Source organism: Acomys minous, assembly GCF_964271855.1.
Source record: "Acomys minous genome assembly, chromosome: 12".
Taxonomy (NCBI): domain Eukaryota; kingdom Metazoa; phylum Chordata; class Mammalia; order Rodentia; family Muridae; genus Acomys; species Acomys minous.
In genome coordinates, this window is record NC_140493.1 from 21,882,372 (window position 1) to 21,895,949 (window position 13,578).

Genomic DNA, 13,578 nt, shown 5'->3' on the forward strand with positions numbered 1-13,578 from the left:
TGACACTCAAAGCATCTTAGCAATGTTTTCTCTTTTAAACATGAAGCCGTATCTCAGAACACTTCGGTGACAAGTGATTTGGTCTGCTAAGGAATCCAGCTCAGCAACTTAAACCGTTCAGATGGCAAAGTTAGCCATAAGGTACCTTTTGTCTCCCATGCTCCATGTGTTGTCATCTCTGTCCAGGGGCGGCCGCTACAGCTGCACTGGAATATCCAAGGTAGGATCATCTTTGTCGGTTCCTAGGCCAAGCGTGAGCATCCTGTAGATTCTATTCACGTGTGGCTGGGGATCTTCCAGAGTGAAGCTGGAAGTCAAGAGCGCAGTACATTTAACAAGATGGCCTGGCCCTTCGCAGGCCTGCCATTCCTGTCAGCCCTCTACCCTTGCCTGAAGGGGCCAGTGCTGCAGTGGTCAGCTTTGCCTCCAGGTGAGTCTTTGCTGCCACGTGACCTGTTGTTGAGGTTCTCTGAGGGCTTGAGCTCTGCTGATTCTCTCCAAGTTTGCTGTTCACCCCCCCCCCCGCGTGTGCTATGATGTCGTCACATGTGGGTGCCACCAATCACTTTGACCTTTTCAACCTTCCCCTCCAAGATGTCTTTCATAATTTTGTAGAGGTTTTAAAACTTTGTCTTTTTCTCTCCCTGTTATCTTTCTCTTCTTCATCTTCTATAAGATGATGACACCAAAGTCTTGCCCTCAGGTTCCTTCAGCGGGGGCATACGATACTCATCAGTGGGCTCAGTCAGATAGATCACTTCTCAGTCTTGCGGTCGGAGATGGTCCATGAAGGCCAAGTTAACTACTTGGTCCTTGGTCTCAGCTGTGGTAAAATGGACGCGCTTCTGGTTTCCCTCGTTCTGGTGCAGTAATCCTTGAGAGAAACCCCCTCCTCCTCAGAGCTTCTTTGGACTTTGAGCATCTTCATGAATTCTAAGCTTTTTATTTTTGAGAATTGCTCATAAAGTTTTCTGTGGTTCTGTTTACCTTCTGCCAGTTCAATGAAGAATTCTAAGTGTTTCTCAACCAATTTCTTTCTGATAACTTCCAAATTTTTGTTTTGCTGCAACATTTCATGGGAAATATTTAGAGGGAGATGCTCAGAATCCACTATCCTTCTAATGACATTCAGACACTCAAGGAGTAACTCCTCACAGTTAGCCACGATGAAAACTCTGTGTATGGACAACTTGATGGTCTTTCTCTTTCTGTTGTCAAACACATCAAAAGGAATGCGTCTTGGGACAAAAGAAGGGCTCAGAATTCCAATTGTCCTTCAACAGACAAGGACATTGTCATTCAACGCTTTGCCATGAATGCTCTTCTCGGTCACTGGTCTTGTAGAACTCTCTAGATGCTTCCTTAGCAGTGTCATCAGAATTTCTGGTCCAAATGGTCTTTGTTTTACTTGGTTCTTCTTGATCAATGTACTCTTCCTGGTCTTCTCCTCATCACTATCCATTCTTCTTCTTTTTTTCATCAGAACCAATATCTTCTGTTTCTTTTTTTCTCTTTATCTCCTTTAAAATAACATTTATTTATTTGTATTTTGTGTGCATTGGTGTTTCCTCTCCTTTCCTTCCATACATTGTCTGCGTGTATGTCTGTGAAGGTGCCAGGTCCCCTGGAATTAGAGCTACAGACAGTTGTGAGCTGCCATGTGGATGCTTTGAATTCAACCCAGGTCCTCTGAAAGAGTAGCCAGTGCTTTTAACTGCTGAGCCATCTCTCCAGCCCCAAAATCCAACATTTTTGTTTTGTGAAACAGGTTTTCGTGTAGCACAGGCTGCCCTTGAACTTAATGTGTAGCCAAGGGTGCACCACAATCAGTCATGCAGTGCTGGAGATTGAACTCAGTACCTCATGGATGCTAGGCAAGCACTTTATCAACTGAGCTACATGCACTATTTCCTTTTCCTTCGGCCTCATCATCACTGACTTCCTTTTCTCATTCCTTCTCCACAGAGAAAATAATAGGGTAGCCAACTAGCTGAGAACGTTTGTTCACAACCTCATTTATTCTCCTTTCTCCTAAATACTCAGCTTGGTCTTCTTTCACATGTAAGACAGTCTTTATTCCATGGCCTGTTGGTTTGCTGTGTCAGTCCTCGCTGTGTCAGTCCTCATGGTGTCAGTCCTCACTGTGTCAGTCCTCGCTGTGTCAGTCCTCGCGGTGTCAGTCCTCATGGTGTCAGTCCTCACTGTGTCAGTCCTCGCGGTGTCAGTCCTCATGGTGTCAGTCCTCACTGTGTCAGTCCTCACTGTGTCAGTCCTCGCGGTGTCAGACCTCGCGGTGTCAGTCCTCGCTGTGTCAGTCCTCACTGTGTCAGTCCTCGCGGTGTCAGACCTCGCTGTGTCAGTCCTCGCGGTGTCAGTCCTCGCGGTGTCAGTCCTCGCTCTGTCAGTCCTCGCTGTGTCAGTCCTCAGTCCTCGCTGTGTCAGCCCTCGCTGTGTCAGCCCTGGCTGTGTCAGTCCTCACTGTGTCAGCCCTCGCTGTGTCAGCCCTCGCTGTGTCAGTCCTCGCTGTGTCAGTCCTCACTGTGTCAGCCCTCGCTGTGTCAGCCCTCGCTGTGTCAGCCCTCGCTGTGTCAGTCCTCGCTGTGTCAGTCCTCGCTGTGTCAGCCCTCGCTGTGTCAGTCCTCGCGGTGTCAGTCCTCACTGTGTCAGTCCTCAGTCCTCGCTGTGTCAGCCCTCGCTGTGTCAGCCCTCGCTGTGTCAGTCCTCGCTGTGTCAGTCCTCGCGGTGTCAGTCCTCGCTGTGTCAGTCCTCGCTGTGAGTGATGCCCCTGCTGAGGACTCCCAGGCATACAGCCCATCATTGTCATGCTTGGTAATCACAGTCACTTCTTCAGCAACAAAATACGCAGAGTAAAAGGCAACACCAAACTGTCCAGTCATGGAACTATCTGCCCCAGCCTGCAAAGCCCCCCATGAAGGCTTTGGTGCTAGACTTGGCAGCAGTGCCAAGGTTATTGATTGAGTCAGCCTTGGTCATGCCAGTCCCAGTATCCGCAACAGTAAGGCTTTGATCTTGTAGGCTGGGAATGAGATTAATTTGAAGCTCCTTCCCAGAGTAGTCAGCTAGGATCTGTCAAACTCCCAACCCTGATCTAACGTAGAGCATCTAATGCATTTGGAATGAGCTCTCTCAGAAAGATCTCGTTGTGAGACTAGAAAGTATTGATGATTAAGCACATTGGCTAGACATTCCCTGAAAGGGAAAAGCCTTAACCTTTTCCTCCTCCATGGGTTGGTCTTGGGTCTCGGGTCTGGGTTTTTTTAATCTTACCAGTTGAGAATAAGATCACTACCACAATTTAGAGCCAAATTTGAAGCAAGCTTTAATTAAATCCTGGCCAGGAGGCTGGCCTCTGGCCAGGTCCATACCTGGGTTCCCAGGAAATGGCCATGAGTCATGTTTTGCAGGAGCTTGAAAGGCAAAACCACCCTATTTCTTATCAGGTCCAATCAGGGGCAAGCATACATCCTGACCTACTTCCTGCCTGCGTACCTCCCATCTACATCCAATCAGAGGCAAGCATACATCCTGACCTACTTCCCGCCTGTGTACCTCCCACCTACATCCAATCAGGGACAACTGTAGATCTTGACATATTTCTTGCCCATGTACCTCGTGCCCACATGTGACCAAGTACATCTGCTACACATGGGTCAAGCAAACTTAAACATAAGCAATTGCCTCCAGCGTTTTACTTTGGTTCTGTTCCGTCTCAGTTTCCTCACATCTTTGTTGAGTGACCACACACAAAATGACTAGCTGCATCATGACAGTGAAGCAACTAATACAAGTTTCTTGAACTTTCTACTTCTGAATAAATACCAGAGGCTCTCCTCCAGACTCCGAAAGTTATGGGAGCCTGTATGTGTGCATTCTGACTTGTCATACGGTATAACCACCTAACAGTGAACCCACAGCCCCCGCAGCCTCCTCCCTGTAGGATTCCTATTTCATGAACCCAACCACTTTGTGTGTGTGTGTGTGTGTGTGTGTGTGTGTGTGTGTGTGTTTCGAGACAGGGTTTCTCTTTAGTCCTGGCTGTCCTTGTCTCACTTTGTAAACCAGGCTGGCCTCAAACTCACTGAGATCCACCTGCCTCTGCCTCCTGACTGCTGAGATCAAAGGCATGCACCACCACATCCGGTCATGAACTCAACCTCTTAGAAACAAAATTCTCCCATTCCATATCCAAGTCAGGATGAAACTCTGAAAACAGTCCCTCGCACTGAGGGTTGGGGTCTGGTCCCATGTAGAAATTCAGTCCAGGCCCTAGATGTGTGGGTTCAGGCAGTGGTCCCTACCCCACTTCCCCTGCAGTTTTGGCTTCTTACACTGCTTCAGCCCCTTGTGCTCTGGATACCTGGCCTGCTCCAGGCTTCCTAGTGCTTTGGTGTTTTAATGACTAGTGACAGAGTGGACAGAACGGTTGCATTGCAGTAGCCATCAGAACAGCTCTGTAAGAGATGGTGTTGTCCTCCACACAGACAAGATTCATTATAATGGTGCCGCCCCTGGAGTGCTTCTGAATGTGCCCCTGAGAGGAGACGGCTTTCCTTGCAGGAGAGATGAAGGGTTTCATCGGGATAGAATGATGTGTATTTTGTCTAGCTTCTCTTGTAAAGGATGAAGGTTGGAAGGTCCTAAAAATATAGTGGCTGAGAGACGATCAGTGGGTGAAGGGAGAAATACTTACAGGGAAGTTAGTTGAAATTTTCTGTGCCTTGTGTTTTAGTGCCTCCGAGGGGTGGGGCGGGGGCGGGGGAAGGCAGCCACCAAATGACTAAGACATCAGTTACAGCTTGAGGGTACTTGAAATAGCACATCCCAGCCTAGCAGGAAAGCAGAGGACTAAATAGGAAAGATCCTACTTATTAAAGTGGATTTTAAATGGAATGTTTCGGTTTTAATTTGGGGCTACTTGCTATTTTGCAGAGGCTGTGTCTACTCCCTCAGAAAAAAGCCCATCGATGCAGACAAATATGAGTTTAGGCAAGAAATTGGAGAAAACCATTGCAAATACTATCACAGAAAGTCCCCCACAAACTCCTCTGGAAAAGCAGCCAGCTGAAAAAAACTTTGAAACCCTGACACCGTTACAAGCATTTTGGCCATCAGGTAAAGATGAGTCCACCAGCGTGGGTTTGAGGATGACCAAGTCAGAGTTCATGTTCCACAACCAGTCCTCTGTGGAAACACTCTACGCCTCACCCTCATTCAAAACCATTAGCCCAGTGAAGGAGACCAGTAAGGACCTCCAGACACCTGCACAGTCCAGCATCTGCCGGGTGGAAGATGTGAGCCTCAAGCCTTTAGCCATGTGGGGTGAGTGTACCCCTCAAACAAGCCAATGAAGCGAGGGAAAATGCTCTGCAGAGGCAGTCTGTGATGTCTCTGCTTTCTAGTCTTTTCTTGTCTCCTCTTGCTCTTTGTCAGTTCCATAGAGCACACCCACCACTGAAGGACTTCTTGGGTGGTCATGTGTCTCTTTTATTAAATGAGTTGCATATAATTCAAGCAAGTATTTGATAAAATATATTACCATCAGCTTCTGAGTAAACCAAATTAGATGTTCCTGGCATTAACTGAGGCTTCCAGTTAAGTCTATAGGTAACTTATGAAGGGATTGTGTGCAAAAGAAGTGGGTTTTGTTGTGCGTCCAGGTGTGTATGTGCACAGCTGTGTAGGGGTTCTTTAAGGCTCTGTACTATTTGCACCAATGGGACAAGAGAGCATGTCCTTTCTCTGTTGTTTTAAAAAACCAAGGGGCTGGGCATATCAGGGTGTACGGCTGTTCCAGCACCCTGGAGCCAAGGAACAGGCTTGAGTTCAAGGTGAGCAGGGCTGGGTAGTAAGCCCCCATGTAAAACAGAACGGAGTGAAGTGGCCTGCAGTATCATTTAGACCCTGTGATGGAGGGTCAAGCCCCGCTTTTAACTGCCAGGCTTTAAGTCTTGTGTTATGTAATTATGCTTTTCTTTTCAAAGTTAATCAGTAAAAGAATAGCTTGTTTGTGCACCAATTTTTCAAAACCTAAGTGGTGGTTTTGTTGGTGTTTCTGTATGATAATGCTTACCAACTCATATAAATTCAAAGATTTCAACATAAATCTTTTAAATTGCCTCAAACACGAATCAAAAATGCATATAAACAAAAATAATGGAAGCCAGCATGTAAAAATACATATAAATAAAAACGATGAAGCAGCGTGTAGTGGCTAAATTAATTGACCTTGGTTTCAAGGGCAATGAATAAAAAAGGATTCTCTTTGAAAAAGAGATTTCAAAGATTGCTGCATTTAAAACACTTTGGAATTGAATCACCTAAAGGTAGTAAAACTGAGTCTTAGGGTCCACAAGATGGCTCAAATGGATCTGAGTTCAGTCCCTAGCATCCTACATGATGGAGGGAGAGCACCTCCTCCCAATGTTTTCTTTTGACTTACATGCACACCATGGCACAAGTGTGCATGCACACACATGGATGCATGGGTAGGTGGATAGGTGGGTGATAAATAAATAAAATGTATTTGTTAACGAATGTTTGTTTTGTCATCGAATTAACTTTCCTACTGAGACTGCTTGTCAAGGAAGCCACCTAGCACTGTGCCACTGTGGTGGCCCCTGTACGGGTGTCCTCTGAGAAGGCGCTATTGCTATAATGAAGTTGCTAGACCATCTAACCCTCCTCTTTACTTATTGAGAGGCTGTGGGACTTGGGAGAATGGAGCCAATAAACGAGTCAGTCAAACTAAAGTCTCAGGCAAAAGCTAACTTTGGTCAGAGCATCAGACAATTTATATTCTGGGGGTTAAAGAGAATCACATGAGACAAGTGTATGATCACAAGGACAAGCCACGTGTGGCAAAAACATGTTTTTCATAGAGGCATTTAATTGAATAACAGCAGCAAGCAATGTAAGTAATCTGAGATAAGCACACTCCTATCTGCTGTGCCTGGAAGGAGCACAAGAAAATATTTCAAGAACAAACTGAGGTCATAAGACTCTTGTCTTTTTTTTTTTTTTTTTTAGTTTTCACACAAGCACTCAGAATTCTCCTTGTATGACTCCATTCTTAGACCATTTTCTGACACACTTCCAATATTAAAGCTGAAAAATCAAATTAATAAAAGCTTGGTTAAATTATCAGAAGATCTCTGAGGGATAAACACTGTGGATCTGGACCCCAGGGCAAAGAGTATTTTGGTGAGTCACAATTGACCTCGGTCATTCCTCTCTTTGGGTCAGAAGTGAGTCCCCAGGCCCACTGGGCTTTGGAGACAGAGTTTGAGTTTTTGGAGTTCCAAAGTATCTCAAAGCTCAAAGTGGCTCAGGTTCAGTGAGAGAACAAGAGCCCACAGGGAAGGAATTCTTTGTCTCTGCAACTGCATGCAGCAAAGCTGTGTTCTCAGAGAGAAAGAAACTGAAGAGCGTTGGGGGTTAAAGGAAGAGCTTCTTAGAGACCAAGAAGCTAGGCTGAGCCTCTGATCACCGTCGGATACTAAGACAGACACACAGCATTCCAGGAAGATGCTCCTCTTGTTCAGCTGGGCGCTGGGGGCCTGACAGGCTGTCCTGCACAGAGCTAGCCTCTAGGAGGACAACACCAGAAACACTGTTCTTACAACAGAAAATCCATGTACAGTCTAGGTGACTGCCTTGGGTTCCATTTGGCATCTAGAAGACAGACCTTTTTGTGAAAGCTACTGTAACTTTTCATGAAAAAAATTTAGACATACAACAAAAACAACAAATTCCCAGGTATAAGAAGGAGTGAACAAGCATGCAGAAAGAGTGCAGAAGCGGAGCCATGGATACCTACACTCTGGAGGCCCAAGGCATGTAAGGCAAGGGCTTGTGAGGAGAAGGTAGACTTTCATTAGGCCATTTCCGTCTGTGTTGTGAAAAGGCTGAAGGGAAATTTTAAAGCTGAAAAATACATCCCTGAAATTAAGATCATGAGGGTACTCTGTTCCATGTGGTCTAACAGGAATGCCCAGCCTTTGATATTGTCAAGTGACACTGTCACCTGCAACATTTGCACTCAAGAGCCAAGGGCTCGAGCCTCCAGAAAAACTCACAGACCTCTCATTCATTAAGTACGTTTATGAGTCTGTGTTAGGCTGGACTCATACATGTCCTTGGCTGTGTGTGGCCACATGTGGCTTAGACCACACGTTTAACATCCCAGTACAGCTACAGAGGAGAGTTCAGTGTACAGATACTAGGTGGGTGTGAAAGAAATCTTGAGGGAGACTGAGATGGGTGAACCTATAAGCTGGTATAAACTCTGCCCAAATCTTTGACTGATCATGAACTAAACTTTCAGGGGGGAACCAGAGTGAGTGCCCCCCAAGTCCTGCTGGAAACCAAAAGAAGATGAAAGCCTTCCACCCGCTGCCTGGGTAACAGTCTGAAGAGTCAGGCAAGTTCTCGTTCTCCACCTACAGGAATGGAGACCAGTCTTCAGGGGACTAGCACAGAATCGAGAGGCTCTACAAACATACACTACAGTGTTTTTTAAATGCCCGACATGGAGCTGGAGATGGGACTCAGTGCTTAAGAGAATGTAGCGCTCTAACAGATGACCTGAGATCAGATACCATAGCCACATCGGTCACCTCACAGAAGCATGTACCTCCAGCTCCAAGGGATCCAATGCCCTCTTTGGCCTCCACAGACATCCTCACTCACATGCATAAACACACACAGACACATAATTAAGAATTTAAAAAAAGTGTCAGGCACCTGAAGAAATAGGACAGAGTGAGCCACAATGAAGGCATGGAGTATGTTATAGAAGCTGGCCATGACGACACAGACACTGTGATTAGCAGATGAGTTCATGAAGCAGCCGTTAAAATGTGTTTAAGAACTTAGCCTGACATGGCAGTGAACACTTGTCTATGCAGCACTCATGAGGCAAGAGGACAATGACTTCAAGGCTACACAGTGAGTTTGAGGCTAGCCTTGGCTACACAGCAGGATACTTTCTTAGCAAACAAACTTTTTTATTCCACAACTTGAAGTAGTCACAATGAGTGAGCAGAGATGATGTCTCAGAAGACAACACTAAAAAAGCAAAATGGAAGCTGTGGAGATGAAAACTAATTGAAATGACAAATTCACTCGAGGTCTTTATTTAGCAGTGGGCTGGAAATGAAGGAAGGAAAAGTAAGTGAGTTTGAAGATAAATCAACAGGAATTATCTAATATGGAAAATGGGGAGGGATAAATAACTAAAGACAGACAGCCTGGCAGGGCATACTGCACAGCCTGGCTTTGGTGTGACTGTAGTTCCAGAAGACGAAGCAAGAGAGGGCAGAAAAATGATGTGAAGAGATCCTGGCCTCAAACTCCCAATTTTGTGGCTAGAATAAGCATCCAGATTGAAAATGCTCAAACAATAAATACAAGGAGAACTACACCCAAATGCATTGTCACTAAACACCGGCCGGAGTCCACAGACAGAGTTAAAAGCAGCAAGAGCAACAGCTTTGTTCCATACAAGAACGACAGTATGGACGTTGCCTCAGTTTCCATCATGAGCTCTGCTCTGAGAGCCAGAGAGGTCACCTCACAAGCCGGAAGCCAAGACCTGCCAGCCAGAAATGCCATGCCGAGAAGCATTTTAAATGAAGAAAAAGATATCTAAGGGCAAAAACGTAACTCATGATCAAAAGATCTATTAATAGTGAATAAATATTTTCATAAGAATAGAACACTATGCCAGAAAGTACCTTGAATCTACAAAAATGACGAGTCTTAGAAATGACAAATATTTGAGTAAATAGAAAATACTGTAGTTTGACTGGTGTACACAGCAGTCTTGACTCACTCTTTCTGAATACTGCAGCACATTACCCCATCATTTCATGAAGAGGGTTAATCCAGGTCCAACATACAGTACAAGAATAGTAGATTAGAAAACAACACATATTAGCATGAGATGCAAAAATGCTTAAGATGTTAGCACATCAAATCCAGCGAGGTCAAAAAGTGCCAATATGCTGTGCATGACCCAGTGGGATTCTTCCCAGCACTGTAGCTTAGCCTTGACGCTTGAAAATGAATCTCTGCAATCCACTACATTAGTAGAAAAAGATTTAAAATGATATAATTATCTTGATTCATGTAGAAAATTGATACAATTCTACATTCAATTATGATTATAAAAAATGTAAGCAAATTAGGAATAAAAAGGAACTTCCCTCAAGCTGATAACGAGTGTATTTTAAGATTCGACTGCAGACATAATTAATGATGAAAGAGCAAATGCTGTTCTGAGTGGATCAGCAAGGAGAGACGCGTCTTTCTGCACCACTTTTATTCAGGAGTGTGTTAGAGGCAAATAGAAGGCATGAATACTGGAAAGGAAAAGATAGCCTTGCCTTTGATCAATGATAATATGATTCTTTATGTAGACACCCCCCCCAAAAAAAAACCCTTCCAGATCTAATAGATCTGTAGCTAGATCTAATAGGCAGGTCCATCAAGAACTCAGGATGCAAGATCAGTGAACAAAATGAATGATAACCAGGTGCTGCTCAAGGCCAGCCTGGACAACAGAGCTGGTCCATCTGTAGAAAGAAGAAAAGTTGTATCACTGTTGACCAAATATGGACAGTTAGATGTTAGAATTAAAGGGACTGGAGAGATGGGGAGAGATAGCTTAGGAGTTAAAAGCCTGTGCTGCTCTTGCAGAGGCCAAAGTTCCTCTCTAGAACCCACATTGGGTGGCTCCCAGCTGCCTATGACTCCAGCTCCAGGGCACCCAATGCCATCTTCTGACCACCTCAGGCTCCTGCACACACATGGTATACAAGTGCGCGCGTGCACACACACACACACACACACACACACACACATTATTTTTAAATAACTAAGAGTAAAGGAAGAGTATCATTTATATTAGTAGAACTTTTAAGAAAATCTTGCACTGAGGGCTGGGATGTGAGCCAGTTGGTAGCATGCAGGAAGCCCTGGGTGCCATCCTGAGTGCTGCATAAACTAGGCGTGGGGGCACACACCTGTAATCCCAGCGCTTGGGAGATGTAGACGGATCAGAAGCTCAAGTTCCCCCTCAGCCACTTAGAGGAGGCTCTCCCGGGATACTCAAGACCTTGTCCCAGAAGAACCGAAATAGTCCCTGCACTGAGAGCAGCAGAGGGCCTGAGCAAATGGAGGAACTCTGTTTGCCATTTCAGGTTGGTAACACTGGGCAAGATGCTATTTCTCCCTGTGTCACTCTGCCGACTCGGTGCAACCGCAGAGGCTTCTGTTGGTAGAAGGGGGTCTTACAAATGGACACTTTGGGTCTTACACTGTCCATTGGAAATGTAAAGCACAGAAAATAGCCCAAATCTTGAAAGCAGAACTGTTCAAGATGTGTCATAAAATGAGACACCAATAGTGCATGTGCTGGTTTTGTGGTGTGAAACTTTCACAACTGTTAGAGTGCTGGCCCTGGGCGGGGAGTCTCTGGCTGTCACTCAGGGCAACTGGCTGACTAACAGAGCTAACCTGTCACTCCAGTCACTGCTGTAGAACTTAGTCTGCCAACTCCATGTCTACATGTAATTTCTTTAACCTTTCTTTTGGACCTTAATTTCTCTTTCCAATTTTGTTAATAAAAGGGAGAGGCATAAATAAGTAGGTAAGCGATAAATAGATAGACAATATATTTATGTGACATTGATAAATTTTACAATTGCTGCAAATTGTTAAAACATCTCTGTTACTAAACTAGCACTAAATTATGTTTGTGGTGGTTGCTACTTTCAAGTTATTGCATCTATCTATCTATCTGCCTATTTATTTATGCATTTATTTATTTTCTATTTGTTGTGGATGTGTGTGTGTGTGTGTGTGTGTGTGTGTGTGTGTGTGTGTGTGCGTGCAACAGATCAATTATGGAGGCTAGAGGACAAACTACAGAAGTTGTGTTCTTACACTGTGTGGGTCCCAGGGATAGGGTTCAGCTTATAAGCCTTGACAGTAAATGCCTTACCCACTGAGCCATCTTATCAGCCCAGAGAAGCCCAATGCAAAAGACACTGTGAATTTCATAAAGATCGATGGCAGAGTTCCCAGTGCTGGAGAGACACTAGAGAGTTAAATCACACACCTTAAGCCTCACTGTGAAGCCTAAATAGGGCTGAACAGCATTCCTGTGACAGTGCAAGCTCTAGAGTTGGACTGTCTGGATTTATGATCCCAGTTCTTCTGCCACTCACAGTGTGGCAACTGGGGGAGGCACCTGGCCTTTCTGCGTGTCTGTGGGACGGATGGAGATGGCTCTGCTGCATGGAGTTCAGGGAAGCAAAGCCCTCCGAGGAGGACATGGTACTCAGTGCACGTGGTCACTGCCGTTGTTACTCGGGTGCACATGTGTTTAGAACTTCGCACCCTCGGCTGCTCATAACCTTTAAGATCTCTCTGTTGGCATCCTTCTTGTGCCTTCTCAGGAACAGGCACCTACATGCCTGTCTTAAGTAGGGTTTCTATTGCTGTGATGGGACACCATGGCCAAAAGCAAGTTGGAGAGGAAGGGGCTTATTTCAGCTGACACTTCTAGGTAACAAACAGTGCATCACCATGGGAAGTCAGGACAGGAACTCAAGCAGGACAGGAACCCGGAGGCAGGAGCTTATGCAGAAGCCATAAAGGAGCTCTGCTTACTGGCTTGCTCCCCATAGCTTGCTTATCCTGCTTTCTTATAGAACCGAGGACCACCAGCCCAGGGATGGCACCACCCACAGTGGCCTGTGTCCTCCCCTACGAGTCACTAATTGAGAAAATGCCTTACAGCCAGAATTTATGGAGGCATGTTCTCAATTGAGGTTCCTTCCTTTCAAATAACTCTAGCTTGTGTCAAGTTGACCTAAAACTGGCCCTCATAACAACTTCCTCCCAGAAAAGGCATTCCCACTGTGGAATGGTGGGCACGGGACTGAGCACAGAGGTCCCGGAGAGCACCAGCTCATTTTCCACAAGGCAGCCAGTCAACTGTGGGTTGATCACTTTTCCTTTTTTCTTTTTCTTTTTTTCTTTTCTTTTCTTTTTGTAGATACCAAATTGCCTTCCAAGCCCTGAGCATCCAGGCTTCCACCCTCTCACCAGCCCGTGTTCTCTTATAAGTCTTGGTTTGTCCTCTAGTACAGTTCCCTCTCACCAGCCTTCTCCTGCCCCCTCCTGCCCTGTTCACCCCTGTCCAGCTTTCCAAGAGCATCCCGCATGCGCCTTGGGGTTGAAATGCCCCCATGCGTTATCTCCCCTCTGTCTCCCATAACACCTTCTGTTACTCTTGTCAAACAGTGGCTACATATAGATTCAGTAGTTGGGTGCCTTCTCCCCAGCTGGAATGTAAGCAGGGACCCTGCCTGCCCTGCTTTTGGGCATACGCCCAGCACCAGGCACAGTACCCTGAACATTATAGTGCTAGTGTTCCATAAGTGAACCGAAACCAGCTTAGAAATGGCAGCAACGGTGCAGGTTCATGAGAAATTCAGAATGGGATACTAGTGCATTAAGCCAGAGGGACAGGAGCCCGAGAGGCAGGTT

The 13,578-nt window shown here is 45.6% G+C and overlaps 1 protein-coding gene across 4 annotated transcripts in view; it reads left to right on the top strand.

Annotated features, from left to right (window-relative positions):
- ENTHD1 (ENTH domain containing 1) overlaps nt 1–13,578 on the top strand; it is a 113,186-nt gene that overhangs the window by 87,414 nt on the left and 12,194 nt on the right. For 2 of the 4 annotated variants that reach the window (XM_084751538.1, XM_084751537.1), the window contains exon 6: nt 4,951–5,340. The exons of 1 other annotated variant lie outside the window; for it this stretch is intronic. In XM_084751538.1, coding sequence (XP_084607664.1) covers nt 4,951–5,340 — 390 coding nt within the window. The remainder of the gene's footprint in view (nt 1–4,950; nt 5,341–13,578) is intronic. One more of the 4 variants, XM_084751539.1, reaches the window with a different exon arrangement.